The sequence below is a fragment of the Centroberyx gerrardi genome, chromosome 22 (assembly GCF_048128805.1).
Source record: "Centroberyx gerrardi isolate f3 chromosome 22, fCenGer3.hap1.cur.20231027, whole genome shotgun sequence".
NCBI lineage: Eukaryota > Metazoa > Chordata > Actinopteri > Beryciformes > Berycidae > Centroberyx > Centroberyx gerrardi.
This window is the reverse complement of record NC_136018.1, coordinates 21,505,414-21,519,599: the sequence shown is the minus strand read 5'-3', so window position 1 is coordinate 21,519,599 and position 14,186 is coordinate 21,505,414. Positions and strand designations below refer to the sequence as shown.

The window sequence follows — 14,186 nt, the reverse complement described above, 5'->3', positions numbered from 1 at the left end:
GTTCTGGTCTCAGTCTTGACTTGTTCTCGACCCCCTTTGGGCCTGGTCTTGGAATTGACTTGGACTCGACTAAGGTGGTGCTGACTACATCCCTGGTTCTTCCTAGTAAAAACGTCAGATAGAAAAAAAGACTTCCAGATAGAGTAATCGCAGGCTAAAATACAATAACATGGTAATGGAAAAATCTAATCTAATCTAATTCTCTAGCTTTTTGAAGGCTTGAGAGTGAAACCTTCTATTTGTGAGGATGTATAAGATGATTTTATTTTTCCCCTGAAGAGCAGGTCTTTTGACAAGAGTGATGGTGTGCTTTAAACTTAAATTGTGTTAAATAACAGCACTCAACGCGTAGCCTTTCATTATTGTAAGCATTTATGTTATATGGACTTGTCTGCGTACTGTCACTGACGGAGGGGGCTGTGGATGAACTTGCAGGCCTCCCAAATCAAAGTTCAACAGTGCAAAGGAGGAGAGAGGCAAAGTCTTAAAATGCAGGAGGGTAAAGACACATTGGTGAAGTTGAGTGTGTGCGAGCGCCACGACCCTCGGCTGTGTTCTAAATTTAATCTTTCCCAAACAGCACGGCCCTGTGAGTCATTATGCAAAGCAATGCTAAGCAGAAGTGAAAAGGGTGGGCTGTGGTGCTGTGAGACGGCCGGGCTCACGTGATGTTGTGTTGCTCTCCAGCAGATGCAAACGCTGGCAACAAGCATGTGCAAGCATACATACTGATGCACATGAGTACACACACTCAGACACACACACACACACACACACACACACGTGAGCACCTACACATAACTACGCACATCCATGCATGCACATGCTCGTGTGAACACTGGCACATGCTGACATTATCAAAGCGAGCCACAGAAGCCAGAAAAATACAAAAGAGAGAATCTGGGAGCAGCTATGCTGAAAGAATTCGGCTTCTGCGTGATAGCTGTGGGACACAGCAGACCTAAAGGCAAAGCATTATGGGTGAGAGAGAAAGAGCTTCTCACTGATGTTGATCATCAGCAGTACCTTCTACTCATCAGAAACCACATACACTGTAAGGCAGGGCTATTAAACTGTGTGCCATGGAGGGCCAAGAGTCTGCAGGTTTTCGTTCCAACCAAAGACTACAGCAGGTGATTTCACTGATTAGCACACCTTGAACCAGAGAGGAAGAACTAATCAGTGAAATCACCTGGTGCAGTCTGTGGTTGGAATGAAAACCTGCATACACTCACCCCCCATGGGACATGGTTGAATAGCCCTGTTGTAAGGTATGCTCGCATTGTACATGACAAGCTAGCTACCGTAAGAGTTAATTTGAATAAACATGAGGTGCTGCAGCCTGCAGCTATACGCGGTATCTCTACAATGTGATTCCTCACCATCAACCTGCAGCTCAGACACTAGGCATTAAGGAATATCAAATCCAAGAATGTCAAGTCAACAAGTGTGGCCTTGTGGAAAATGTTCTTCCCAAGTTTTCTTGGCGAGCACAAACGTCTCAAGAAAGCAAGCTCAAAGAAGCATCCTTATAGTTTGAGATGGACGGTGTGCTTGATATGCGTCAATCTTGCAATGAATCTTGTGGCTTCCCATCCATTCTCGTCGGCCAATCCACCATCTGATACATCCTCGGTTGGCAAGTAAACGTCTGGTTTCATAAACTTCTGGACGCATCGGATGGTGACTTGGCGGAGAGGCAATCCAATGGGTGGGGTGTTTTTGTTCCAAAACAGTGTAAAGACCAGAAAGCGACTTTTAAAAGCCAGCAATCTCAGCACCTGGACACGTAATCATTGAGTCATTGGTATTGATTAACAACCCTATCAACCCCTGCAGATATATTATGGTCATTTAGTGCTTTGGGGCAGTAAAAATCGTACTTATTGCACCTTTAACTCTCTGCAGCTTTCAGAGAGTGGCACAGAGGAAACGACACATCCACAATTAATTTCTGGAGTGACATTCGCATGACAGGCTCTCTCAATCCGGCTACTTGAACAAGGGAGGCACGCAGCTCCACTGTTGCTTTGCCAGCAGGTGCAGCGTGAGCCCGGCTGGACAGTCGAGCCACTGTATCCTCGTACCATCCTCGAGCTCTAAAACCTTTAGACTAATGCCCTCTGATCCCTCACGCACAGATCCCTCCACATATAACTCAAAACAACTCAGGAGGGCCAAAGGCTCAGAGAGAGGCAGGCTAGCGACGGTGCACAGCATCAGGAGGGAGCTCAGCAGTAGCGAGAGACCCGACTCACCCATCTCCGTGCAGCAGTGTTTCCGCGATACGCATTCAGCCGTGGTCGCCCACTGTGCCAGCAACACTGCCATAACACATTATCAATAGCCACAAAGCAAATGTGCTGTAATATACAGATGCAAACCCATGTAATGTGATTTCCAGATTGTCTGTGTTGAATAGCAGTTGTACGTTTAGGAGAACTGCTGCTGGTAATGCTGCTGTAAAGAAGCAGCGACAGCACACCACAGACCCATTAGCTGATGTTGGTAAAGAGAAGCAAATGCCTCACCTCCTCTGCAGCTCGCATCAGTGAGCAGTAAGCATTTAGTTAAAGGGCAAAGGCCCTTTTCAGCCTCTCCCTCCCAATAAAAATCATAGGACATTTGTCTCCTTTCATCCAGAGCATGCGGTAGAAACCGCTGTCTTGGAATGAACTCATTCCTGTTTGTGTTTCAGGAGGAAACCGGACTAAATTAGCATATTATATTTCTTTAATTTAATGAATATTTCCTCGAGCAGTGACGGTGGTATTCTTGCTGTGGCGATCCGACGCTGCTGAACGAATACAAAGAAAACACAATAGTTGAAGCCATTTATCCTCCGAAAGACAATTTAAACAAAAAAGTAATTGCAAAGCGCACTTTGAGATCACACCAATTAACACCAAGACAGCCACCTCAACACTGGACTACAGTATTATGCCTGATAACCAATTCAGACGAGTTTCGTAGGGATGAGAGGAGCTTTGGCTTGGAATGAGAGGCCTGTTAACGTTAACGAGCAGGGTGAATGGCATGCTGGATGTGTAAATGCGAGGGTAAAGCCGGGCCACCAAGTGGATTCCCCCTCAGGGATCTAGGTAATAATCCTCTTCTGCAGCCTTATCTCGTCCTCTCACTTAAGCATGAGAGAGAGGAGGAGGAGAGGCGAACATTTAACTGCAAAGTGCGTGTTTGACAGATTGTGCATGCACGTGCGAGGGTGTGCGAGTGTGTGCGCATGTGCTCGAATCAGCGAGAGTTTATTGGCGTCTTTTGGCATTTATGGGTGTATCTGCAAGCATGCATGTCTGTGTGAGTGTGTGTTTGTGTGTATCAGCTTCTTTTGGTGTGTATGGGGGGGGGTGTATCTGTATCCATCTGTGTTTGTGCGTAAATGTGTGTTTGACATTAATGCCTTGAGTGAGACAAGAAAGTAAGAATAAAAGACATCCGAGGACATTCAGGTATGAAATTGGCAAACAAATCCTTGTTTTGCAAATGGCGGCAGAGCAATTAATTCAGAATAAATAAGAGGAAAAAAGTAATACCTGAATAAAAGTACCTTGCTTTGACGGGGTATTCAATGGTCTTCAAAAGCCTGAAAAAATCTTAAAATAAATTACCTAAATTTAAGGCTTTAGAAAGCATTTAAGTATCTGAAATCCAGTTATTAGAGGTCTTTATTTTTTTCACCATGCAATGGCAGGTTTCTTTGTCCACTCTTTGATTAATCCACAACAGGGTTAGTGGTATAATTTGCATCTTATCTGCTTTACTTAACATAATTGGACTTCATGTCCCTTAACTATTAATTTCCAGGTGTCTTTTTCTCATTCTGACCATTTCTAGTTTCTGAACTTTCATTAGCTATGTTCAATCAGAAATAGGCTAATAATGCCAGTTTTGTTTCTTTATTTTGGTTGTTAAATTCCTCTTAAATTCAGTGCCAGGTAGCATTGCAAAGGTCTTAAGTGTTCAATCTGCATATACCTTTCTGAGCAACATGGCTAAATTTATAAAAACAATTTCATTTCTCTGAATAATTTTCTCCCAGACTCACTCCATCAATGATTATGTTTACATGCGCACAATAATGCCACTATTGTCAATACTATGAGTGAGGCAATCGTCCAATTCAGCTGCTTACATTATTCCACACTCTTCATAATAAGTACGAGAACTAAGTGAGGGAATCAGAAGCTCGGTAGTCCGCAGCCTTCAGTGCTTTCCAACGGACACAAACTTGTTCGGTTGTTCTCACAAATCACCCCTCCATTACTTTTTATGGCACTCATCTAAAAATGTCACCATTATGGTGCTTGTAGTCCGTACTGGTCTAGCCCAGCACAGACACTTCCCTCCAGCCTCCACATAACACCATGAGCTATGCACATGCCCTAACTGTTGTCTGTTAATGTGAACAAAATCGTGCTCCACATATGTTATTGCCATCATGCTTACTCCAAGAGCATAATCATTTAAATATAATCAGAGTATGGTGTTTACATGGGTCCAGGCTTACTAAAAGCATTGGCGTAGGTTTCATTTGAACTTTGGGGGAGGGAGGAGGGACACACTCTGGATCTAACTTGAGCCAGCAAATCACACTGACATTCTATGGGCATGGTAGCAGCCAAAATGAAACTCTGCTTTCCCTTTTGAACCAAAAGATACACATTTACACAAGAAAAGTCTGCAGGTATGAAAGAGAGCGAGGAGAATTATTGGTCAGTGTGAAATATAGCAGTCTAATTTGTTGGCAAAATGCCTTTAAAGGCAATAAAAGGAGATTTAAACAAGTAGACGAAGGGCTCTGTTTTGCTTTTGGGGGTGACAGTTCATTCTTCGCCTAATATTGAGAGGGTCTATGTCCCGCCTGCCTCCCCCCCGAACTTATGCCCATGACCTACCTAGGAAGCGGAAGGTCCTGCGAACCAGCGGGTTGAGGTAACAGCAGTCCCCGGTGGCCACCGTCTTCTCCGACCGGTCAAACTCTTTGGACGTGTACTGGACCAAGAACAGCACCGTCTCCGTTACCGTGATCTGCGAGGGGAAAAAAGAGAGAGCACCGGAGACAGAGGGAGAAGGGGAAAGAGAATGCAGATGAGCCGAGTGACTGTTGATCTGTGAATCGGAGTTGGCGTCGCGGGCGAAGCCATTTTCTATACTGTCAATCTGTCACACGGCCCAGAGCTTGTCTAATTGTTTTCTCTGCGGGCGCCATCTGTACCGCCGCAGCTGTGGGATACATGGGAACATATTGGAGAGAGGAAGTCGGTTCACATTAGTGCGAGACAAGACGGCCAGGTGTGTGTATGTAGGTGTGTGTGCGTTAGGGTTAGACCGATTTATGAGGCTGATGTTGGCTTTTCATTGAAAAAACAGATCTGGTTCAGTCAGTGTCATCCACCTCTGACATGATGAAGTTTGATTGATTACATATTTATTGTAGAATTGATTAATACTACACTGGTTGTCTATGGGAAGACCTTAACCTGACTTGATTGTAATGCGACATTTCAATTCAATTTTTCAGTGTGAAAATGGTCAAATTTAAAGCTATAGGAAGCTGCACTAGGTAACTTTGTTGGAGGCTCCGAATGGCAGCAAAAAGTAACTGTTTGAAAAATTTGAACTTCAATACCCAGAAATCCTGTAAAGTGAGGTCAGTAAACGGCCAGTCTGTGATGCTTTATACCAAAGGAAACCAAAGAGACAAGAGAGGATAAAGATCTAATGTTGTTGAGTCCAGCTTTCTCTGGACGGACTGCTAACTCCCTGCAGTTTAGGCCATAGTTTGAACCCTAGTTTGTATCAGTCTGTATTAGCAAGTTATGTGTAGTGTGTGTGTGTGTTACCAATATTGGTGCACTGTCAATAAGTGACAGCTAACATAGTTTCCTGCCAGCAGCACCACAGCTTGCCAATCACATTACACCGGCTACTGTTCTCCATCAGACTGCAGCCACCGGCGACCCCGAGTCTACCGACATACAGCGTTTAACGAGGCGCCAGCGGCTCCGAGATCAAAACCGCTCAGTGTGATCAGTGCCAAAGGCCCAGCGGCGGTCCAACTGTGGTGCACCGACTATCTGGACCCCGAGGGCGAACAGTTAGCGCTGGGACGGCAGCCACCAGCAGTCAAGCCACGGCTCACACCCGACCGTCGGCGTCCCGCATGTCCGCTGTCATCGGGATTATTACAGTGTACAATATTTAGACATGAATTATCGTCTAGATCGTGGATCCATCATTACATGAAGCGAAGCGTTTGGTGCCAAAATGAAACGTCTGCAAATTGAAAAAGTGAGTAAGTGTCACTTTGAAGCTTCCAATGAAAACAAATGGCAGTACTTTTTAAAGGCTAAAAGGCAATTTAAATTCTTGGTTGTCGAAATGATAACACTATTTATCCCTCTAGATATTAGAGATAGTGGTTGATGAACTTTTAGGAGAACAGGTGAAAATGTGCGAGAAAAGAAATAAATTATTTATTGAAGCGGCCTTCTCCACATATCTGTTAAATAATTGATCAAAATGCAGATTGAATTATTCATATCTCATTTATTTGACCTGTTCAGTTATTTATTTGTGTATTTATTTCTGTATTACTTTTTTATTTCTTTTTTTTTTTCTGTGAATATGGTAATAAGGAGGGTTCAGCGGAGAGGAAAATGCAACCGCAATCACACTGGTTTTCTCCAGACCGTGAAAAACAGTAAGGATTTGCCGGTGGCTTTTGGCCGGGCCACCGCTTGTAATCTGCCACGAAACGTTAAAGCTAGATATGAGAGAATATTTAACCGTGCAAATGAATGGCTTTGGTCAGACAGATGGCCGACAAATGGATTGGAGACACTGGAATCACTGGTAGACAGAGCAGGAGAGAAGAGCCTGGCTGATCTTAACCTGGTTTAGGTTTCAAACCTAAATGGTTTGAAGTTGAGGAAAAACTAGTTGACTTTTTTATTTTCTCCTTTAATTGTCAAGGTTGTACCATTCAGATGCGGTTTGGATTGGGTTTAGGTCCAGACTGAGTGTAAGTGTAGGAGTGATGGACATTACATCCAACAGAAAATTAACATTGATGAAGCCAGATAGTGCAGTTTGGTTTGGACTCTAGTTTCTGGCAGAAACACAGTTAACATTCCTTCATTTTATTTTGCAATTTTTGTTACCTAATCAGTGGTATTTTGTGCAGTGATTTTGCATTATATGACATTGCAGATGTACATCATGTTTTACAAAGTAGTTTGAACAACTTTTCCTAAGTAACTTTGCTTAACAACACTATATTTCTCTAGAGGGAAACTTTGCTCTAGTTCAGCTTCTTCCAGTGTGAACTAACTGTAGCTTGTCGAACTAAACTTTTCACAGCGGTGTTTCCCCAACACTGCTGTGTGTGTGAATGTCAACCTAGCCAGCAGCTGAAACCTGGGCAATGTATAAAGGCCCTTAGCAGTTGTCAGTAATGATATACACAATGCAGCCTCTGAAATAGCCTTGCAGGAGGGGATGTAGCTTAAGTGCATAAGATATAAACTACACCAGGGTTTGTACTATGGCCCCTAGGTGAAATTCCATGACTTTTCATAACTAAGTTGGAGCACTTCCATGACCTAAAAAAATTGTTTTTTCCTGATCTTTGGTGCCAGCTGATGTCACCACCTGTTGTACTCTATAGAGTGACATCACCTGGCACCAAAGACCAGCCAATAGAAGATGGCCATTTCAGTACCCTACTTTTCACCATTAGATGTCAGGTTTCACCACAAATTTGGGTTTGAGGTTTAGTTACTCTTTAATGTTGTTTTTCTAAAGGGGTGAATGGTCTGGTTTCCAAAAACCACTAATGCAACTACTGTGCGTATGTGTAAAATTCCCACATATTCCCTGACTTCCCAGAGAATTGATCAAATTCCCTGACTTTCCCTGTCTGGAATACACCTCTCAAAACTCTGACATTCAAGGAATTCCATAACCATAGAGAACCCTGGTATACTGACTTACTCCGACTGCGTAATGCATCACATCTAGAGGAAATGCGGATTGCACCGCATGCTGAGAAAAACGGTTCAATATTCAAAGCTCTTGCACCTCGCAGACAACCTTATTTCAAACTAAATGAAACCCTATAAACTGACGGGAAAGACAAAATAAAGCCGCTTTGTTTTCCCGTCTTTATTCTGCACTCTGCTGAAATAGGGCAAGACTGAGGTGGCGGGGGCAAAAAAAAAACAACTTTGAATCAACAAATAATAATGAAAAAGGTCTGAGTTCATTCCCTCAACATCTTCCCCAGGCTATCGTCATGGCGGACTGTCTGCTGGGCTTTTTGGCTGCTCTGTGCTTCCCTTGCCGTGGTGAAATGATAAAACTTAATAATAACGTCTTCATTTATGTAACGTTTTGTTATGTCGGACTTGAATTAGAGCAAGGTTATATAAGAGGAAAACAAAATAAAGGCTAAACAACAGGAGAGCAATGGGCGAAATCCAATTACATAAAAGCCGTAATGTATAACTATGTTGCTTTCTGTACATATGTACGGCCCTCTATAGACCTCTGAATGTGAATACTGTACACACATATTTTGCATATGCATATAAGATGTAAATTCACATATTTGTTTTCTCCATATTCTCATAATCTTTCTCATTTGTGATCAATTGCATATATCTTGATTTTTTTTATAATTTCTCACTTATGTGATACTGCATACATTTCATTTTTTTGTATATTTCCATATTGTACATATTTTAATTCATTTTCTTTGTCTCAGTACGCTCTGTTGCAATTGCTTTACCCTTATAATGGTGTGAGTCACATTTTTTCATTCATTTCTACTTAACCTGTTCTTGAAACATTGGAATTGTTGGCTGCATTATATTTAATATACAAGTTTAGTTTAGTTAAACACTGAGGAGATAATGAAAATGTCTCACTCCAGAAGAGATTGCGGGGAAAAATTGAGATAACAAACACAGACACAAACAACATCTAAGACTCGACAAGTAGAAGTTTATAAAAACAACTTAGGCGACTCTTTCAATAACAAGTTAGGGAAATGAAATCAAGTGAGAATGTGGTAGTGTGCGGGAGGGTGTGGGTGTGTGTGTGCTGAAGACGGAAAGGGAGAGTATGTGTGTGTGTGTTGTGTTTTTGCAGGGAAACAAACCTGTACAGGCTGTTCAGAAATGTCTCCATATTAAATTTTTGAGAGGAAGATTCATTATTATAGATGTGACCTCATCAGCACTTCAAAGGGAGGTATTCGCCAATAAAAGGAGCAACGTGTGTTTTTTTGACAGACAGCAAATTAATCATATGAACATTAGGGTTTGACCAATATGGGTTTGCCGATATTTTGAGCTGATATTCAGTATCATTAAATTTGACCATTTTCATGCCAAAAAAATTGCAAAATTCAGTGTTTCCCACATAATTTTATTCTAGACTGGATGGAAAAGCATTTAGACCATCATGGGACACTAAAACTCTCTATTGAAATCCAGCATGATAGTAATAATAGCACATAATAATCATGCATGCTTGTGTTGAATGCGATCAAAATGTGTCAGAATCAGTTCAGGTTAAGGGCTTCCCATAGACAATCAGTGTAGTATTGATCAATTTTACAATAAATATGTAATCAATCAATCATTAGTGTTCAGTATTCCTTTAAATCAGATTGAACCAGAGCCTGCAGAATATATACACATATATATACAGAAGCAAAGTCATATAAGACTACTGGAAGAAAGCAAGCATCTCAATTCCCTCGGCGAGACGATGTGTTAAGTGTTACGTGGCTATATCTGTAAAGAAAAGCGCTCCCATCCCCACCTGAAACTGTTAACATTTACTCAGGTGTTGAGCCAGAATTAGAATCTAATTTGCAGTTGCCAATGGAAACCGGCTTGTACCGAGCCGCGCGGAGTGGCAAAACAACTGTACTTTTTTTTATACGGCGGATTGCAGGTACAGTGGATTTACCAAACTGGGGAAATAAAGACCTGTACGGTATAGTAGAGTCGATAACCCCCCCCCCGCGGTTGTTGTGTCAGCGGGCCATTTTCTAACAGCTCTCTGCAGGGAGAGAGCCGCATGGGGCTGTTTCAGAGGGAGGAGACGGAGGAGGCCAGGCTGGAGGGTTGGACTGGCGCTGCTGGGTAAAGCTCATTGTGTTCTCAGTAAGCTGCCGTGACTAGAGGCCTGAGATAGGAAGCGCTAAACGCTATTGTGGCTGCTCACGCCCCCCGCGCAACCCGGCGTCTTCTGAGCCCGGGACTTGTGCTTCCAGCGCTTGGCTGATTTCGCGGCCGGAGCGAACGGAGGGATTAATCTTTAACTCGCAGGTTCCCCCCGCCGGGACTTGTGCCGACAACCTTCTGACCTCGCCCCGGTCTACAGTCTAGCGTTTCCGCCTGGCTGGACACCCGGACGCGCCGAGTTCTGTCAGTGCGTAGCGGCAGAGGAGCATGCCCAAGAGTGTGTGTGCGCATGCATGCTTCTGTGTGTGTGTGTGTGTTTGCGGTCAGGATAGGCCTAAGGACGAAGCCTTGCAGTGCTTGCCCCGCACTCAGGTGCTGCCATGGTGATTTATTCAAGATGACTAGCAGAGAGGGGGGGGACAGGCGGAGGAGGAGGAGAGGAGAGAGGAAGACAAGGTGATTAGAGATAGCTCGAAATGGGTTTTGAAGGCCGAGACCGAGATGTTTTTTTGGATTAAACCTGCTAATATTTTGTGCAAATGCTTTTAAATTTGAGCAATTTCATGCCCCAAAATTTCCAAGGATTCAATGTTTCACCCAGAATTTTAGTCTTGCCAGGGGTGGAAAAGCCTCGGAGACAGCATTTAGACCATCATAGGACACTAAAACTCTCCGCTTGAAACCTAAACACCCAATTGAATCCAAACCTGAGCTACTGCTGAGTTTACCCACCTCTTTAGGCTGACATACACCTTCATGAGGTCAATTTATAGTATACATTAGGGTTAAACAGATATGGGTCTTTGAGGGCCGATACTGGGATTTTTGTCATTGAAGCAACTGATAGCGGATATCAATTTCATTACATTTGACAATTTTCATGCCTAAAAATTCACACCACACTGGAATGATTTATGTGGTCGGACATCTGATATAAAAATAATCACAATATTCACTAGCTGGGGTCAGGGAGGAACCTCCATCATATCAGCGGTGGACCACACTGACTGGCCAATAGCCAATATCGACCCCATGTATCAGCAAAGCCATATATCAGCCTGATCCTAATAGAGACTACGAGGACAGGTGAGTTAGACTACAGCTGGATGGGTAAGAGAGAGAAAAAAACGTGTGAGAGATAGAGTACTAGAACAGGGGAAGGCGGAGGATTGAGGCCACACAAGCGCATGAAAATCTCCCGCCTCCTGCCTGTTCCTTTGCATCCTCCTCCCTCCTTTTCTCCTTCCGCTCGACATCGATCTTTTCCTCCTCCTCTTTTTCGAAGAAGGGCCGGATAAGAGCCCCCGGGCCTCGCTGGAGCCCACGGGCCTCGGAATCTAGGTTACAGACACTCTAGTTTGGTCCGGCCAAGCCAGCCTCCTCACTCGTCTCCTCTTTCCCATGAATGCATCTCCTCGCACTTCTAAAGAGCTTCCCGGCTAGAAAGTGAAAGTGTGGCTAATGGGGCAATAAAGCAGAGGCAGGGAAAGGTGTTGATGAATACCTAAGTCTTGCATCATTTGGGTGCACTCAAGTATTACTACCTGCGTCTTGGATGGCCACAATCAATGTACTTTGATTAAAACGGTTCTGGGACTTTATTTATTTGCTATATGCTGAAGGTAAAACATGAAAATCACCAAAACTGGAATTACAAGGTTTTAACTTGACATCGACAAAATTTGAGTATTACAAAATGTAAAACAGCATCAGTCTTGTAGCAACTGATGATGTAATAACTTGTCAAAATATAATATGATGTAACCCTAACCCTAACCCATTACATTGTAAAACATTATTACAGCTATTCCAGCCATTATTACATTACAAGGGATGTAACTTTTTTAATTATTAAAATTTCAGTCTGAAGAAGGTATTATATAATCTGGCAATTTATAAAATGATCAGGTTTTATTACACTTTTGACCCGTCTCAAAGGACATTTTATTACATTTTGACAAGTTTTTTCATCATCCAACATTATCAGTTGCTACGAGCCTCTATAACTAGTTTGTGCTTAAAAAATAATTCATGTCTGAAGCATCTTAGCGGCTCAAAGGTCAAAGGTATTTATAATGTCATGGATTCTTGCCGGTGACCTTTTTTACATGTAAGCCCTCCCTATCTCTCTTTCTTTCCACCGTCTCCTATCTCACAAAGTGGAAATACCATGAAAAAAAGTCTGTAAAAAATGAATTCATTGTACTTTGTGAGATCAGTCTATACTCTATCCCATTACCATGGCCAATGGCATTAGCAGCAGCAGATTAAATGCCATGGACTATGTTTTACTGCATTAAAACAACAGTGATCAGGGTATGGATTAGCCTTGTGCGACCCGCCTGTGTAATCCTTTGACCGTTGGCTGACTGCTGGCTGTGAATGTTTTCTATGGGTCATGCAAATACAGAGGGATAATGACAGGATTTGAACAGCCTGTCAGGGGAAAAATGTTTTTTTCTCAGCATGATGAAAACATTTTTACAGCAAAAGAGGTGGATTATCCTAAGGGTGTGCTTATGCACAATTGGGCTTGGTACAAAAGGAGGGACTGTATGAGACAATCTCGGTAGATGTTACATTGGAAAAAGTGAAAAGGGAAATAAGTCAGAAAAAGGATGTGAACAATGTCCTTTTGAAAGATTCATAAAACTAACTTTGCAGCTATTTTATGAGGTAAATGGCTTGCGGTTCAAGCAACAATAACACACACAACCGTATTTTTGGGTCAAAATTAGAACGTAAAGAAATTTGTGTCCTTTCTTGGGAAAACTCCATGGCATCATTTTATACTTAAAGGATAAGGCTGGTGTTTTTTAATGCATTGCTTACCGTCAACAAATCCTATGAAAATAACAAAATCAACAATGCGTTTGCTCTACTCCCGTTACTTTCTGACTTCCCACGTACCGTTTTTAGCCGTCAACCCAGAAGTCATTGGCTCCAATTGTAAGCTAAAAACCTTGAAATACAGCTCACAAAGACATAGTTTACATTTTAAAAATCGCTAACTGTTACCATGAAAAGTCAAGCTATCGTAGTTATTACCAAATCAAATTCAAATGGGAACAAATTCTTCATTACGCCGGGGACTATTTTCGGTGCTACGGAACTACTTTCCTGAGATCGCAAACGTGTTTACAGCCAGCTTATTAAGTTGTTTGAGGAAAAAGTTGGCCGGCCCGGTGCATCGTGATGATGAAATATGTTGCCCAGAGCAACGGCATGGCTCTTTGACGTGTTTTTAATGTTTTTTTTAATACAATGGAGTTCTATGGCTGCTGGGACATGGCTGCATTGGGCACCGGCTACATGGACGAGACTTGTTGGCAAAACAAAATCATTGCTGATTTTGTTATTTTCATAGGATTTGTTGACGATAAGCAATGCATTAAAAAACACCAGCGTTATCCTTTAACTTAACTAAAACAAACAAAACTTTAATGTAATAAAATGACATTTCAAACGAAAAAATCAAAATTTTTGCAGATGATTCTGTATTTAGGTTTCCTCACAAGAGCAATCAATAGAAGGGGGTCAACAGTGATGTGTGAAAGGGGGGATTAGGCACAGATTATTGTTGAGCATCCATTTCAGACACTCAAAATACACTGCATAATGACACATAGTCTATCATATTTAGGGCACTGATAGCCTCCATTGCTCTGCTGATTACATTTTAATGGGTCTCAGTACACAGAGAGCCTTCTGCTACAGATAGACACTTTTCCCAGGGTTTTAAAGAGGCTTACGGGGTAGCATGACCAGTTTGGTGGGTTTTGTACAGAAATGGGGGTTGAGGGGGATTTAAGACTGCCTTCAGGAGGAAACATTACACTTTACTGGACTGCATTCAGAAGGTCAAAGCAAAGAAGAGATGTGGATTTCATTCGCAGGTCATATTGCAGTAAAAGATGAGCCACCGAGCAGTTAATTGGAAGGAAAAACCCAGAGATTGAGATCAAACTC

At 42.5% G+C, this 14,186-nt stretch overlaps 1 protein-coding gene across 2 annotated transcripts in view; it reads right to left on the bottom strand.

The window, feature by feature from the left end:
* The window catches only part of LOC139930788 (phospholipid phosphatase-related protein type 5), a 65,315-nt gene that overhangs the window by 37,874 nt on the left and 13,255 nt on the right, over positions 1 to 14,186 (bottom strand). For both annotated transcript variants that reach the window (XM_071924069.2, XM_071924068.2), the window contains exon 2: positions 4,914 to 5,046. In XM_071924069.2, coding sequence (XP_071780170.1) covers positions 4,914 to 5,046 — 133 coding nt within the window. The remainder of the gene's footprint in view (positions 1 to 4,913; positions 5,047 to 14,186) is intronic.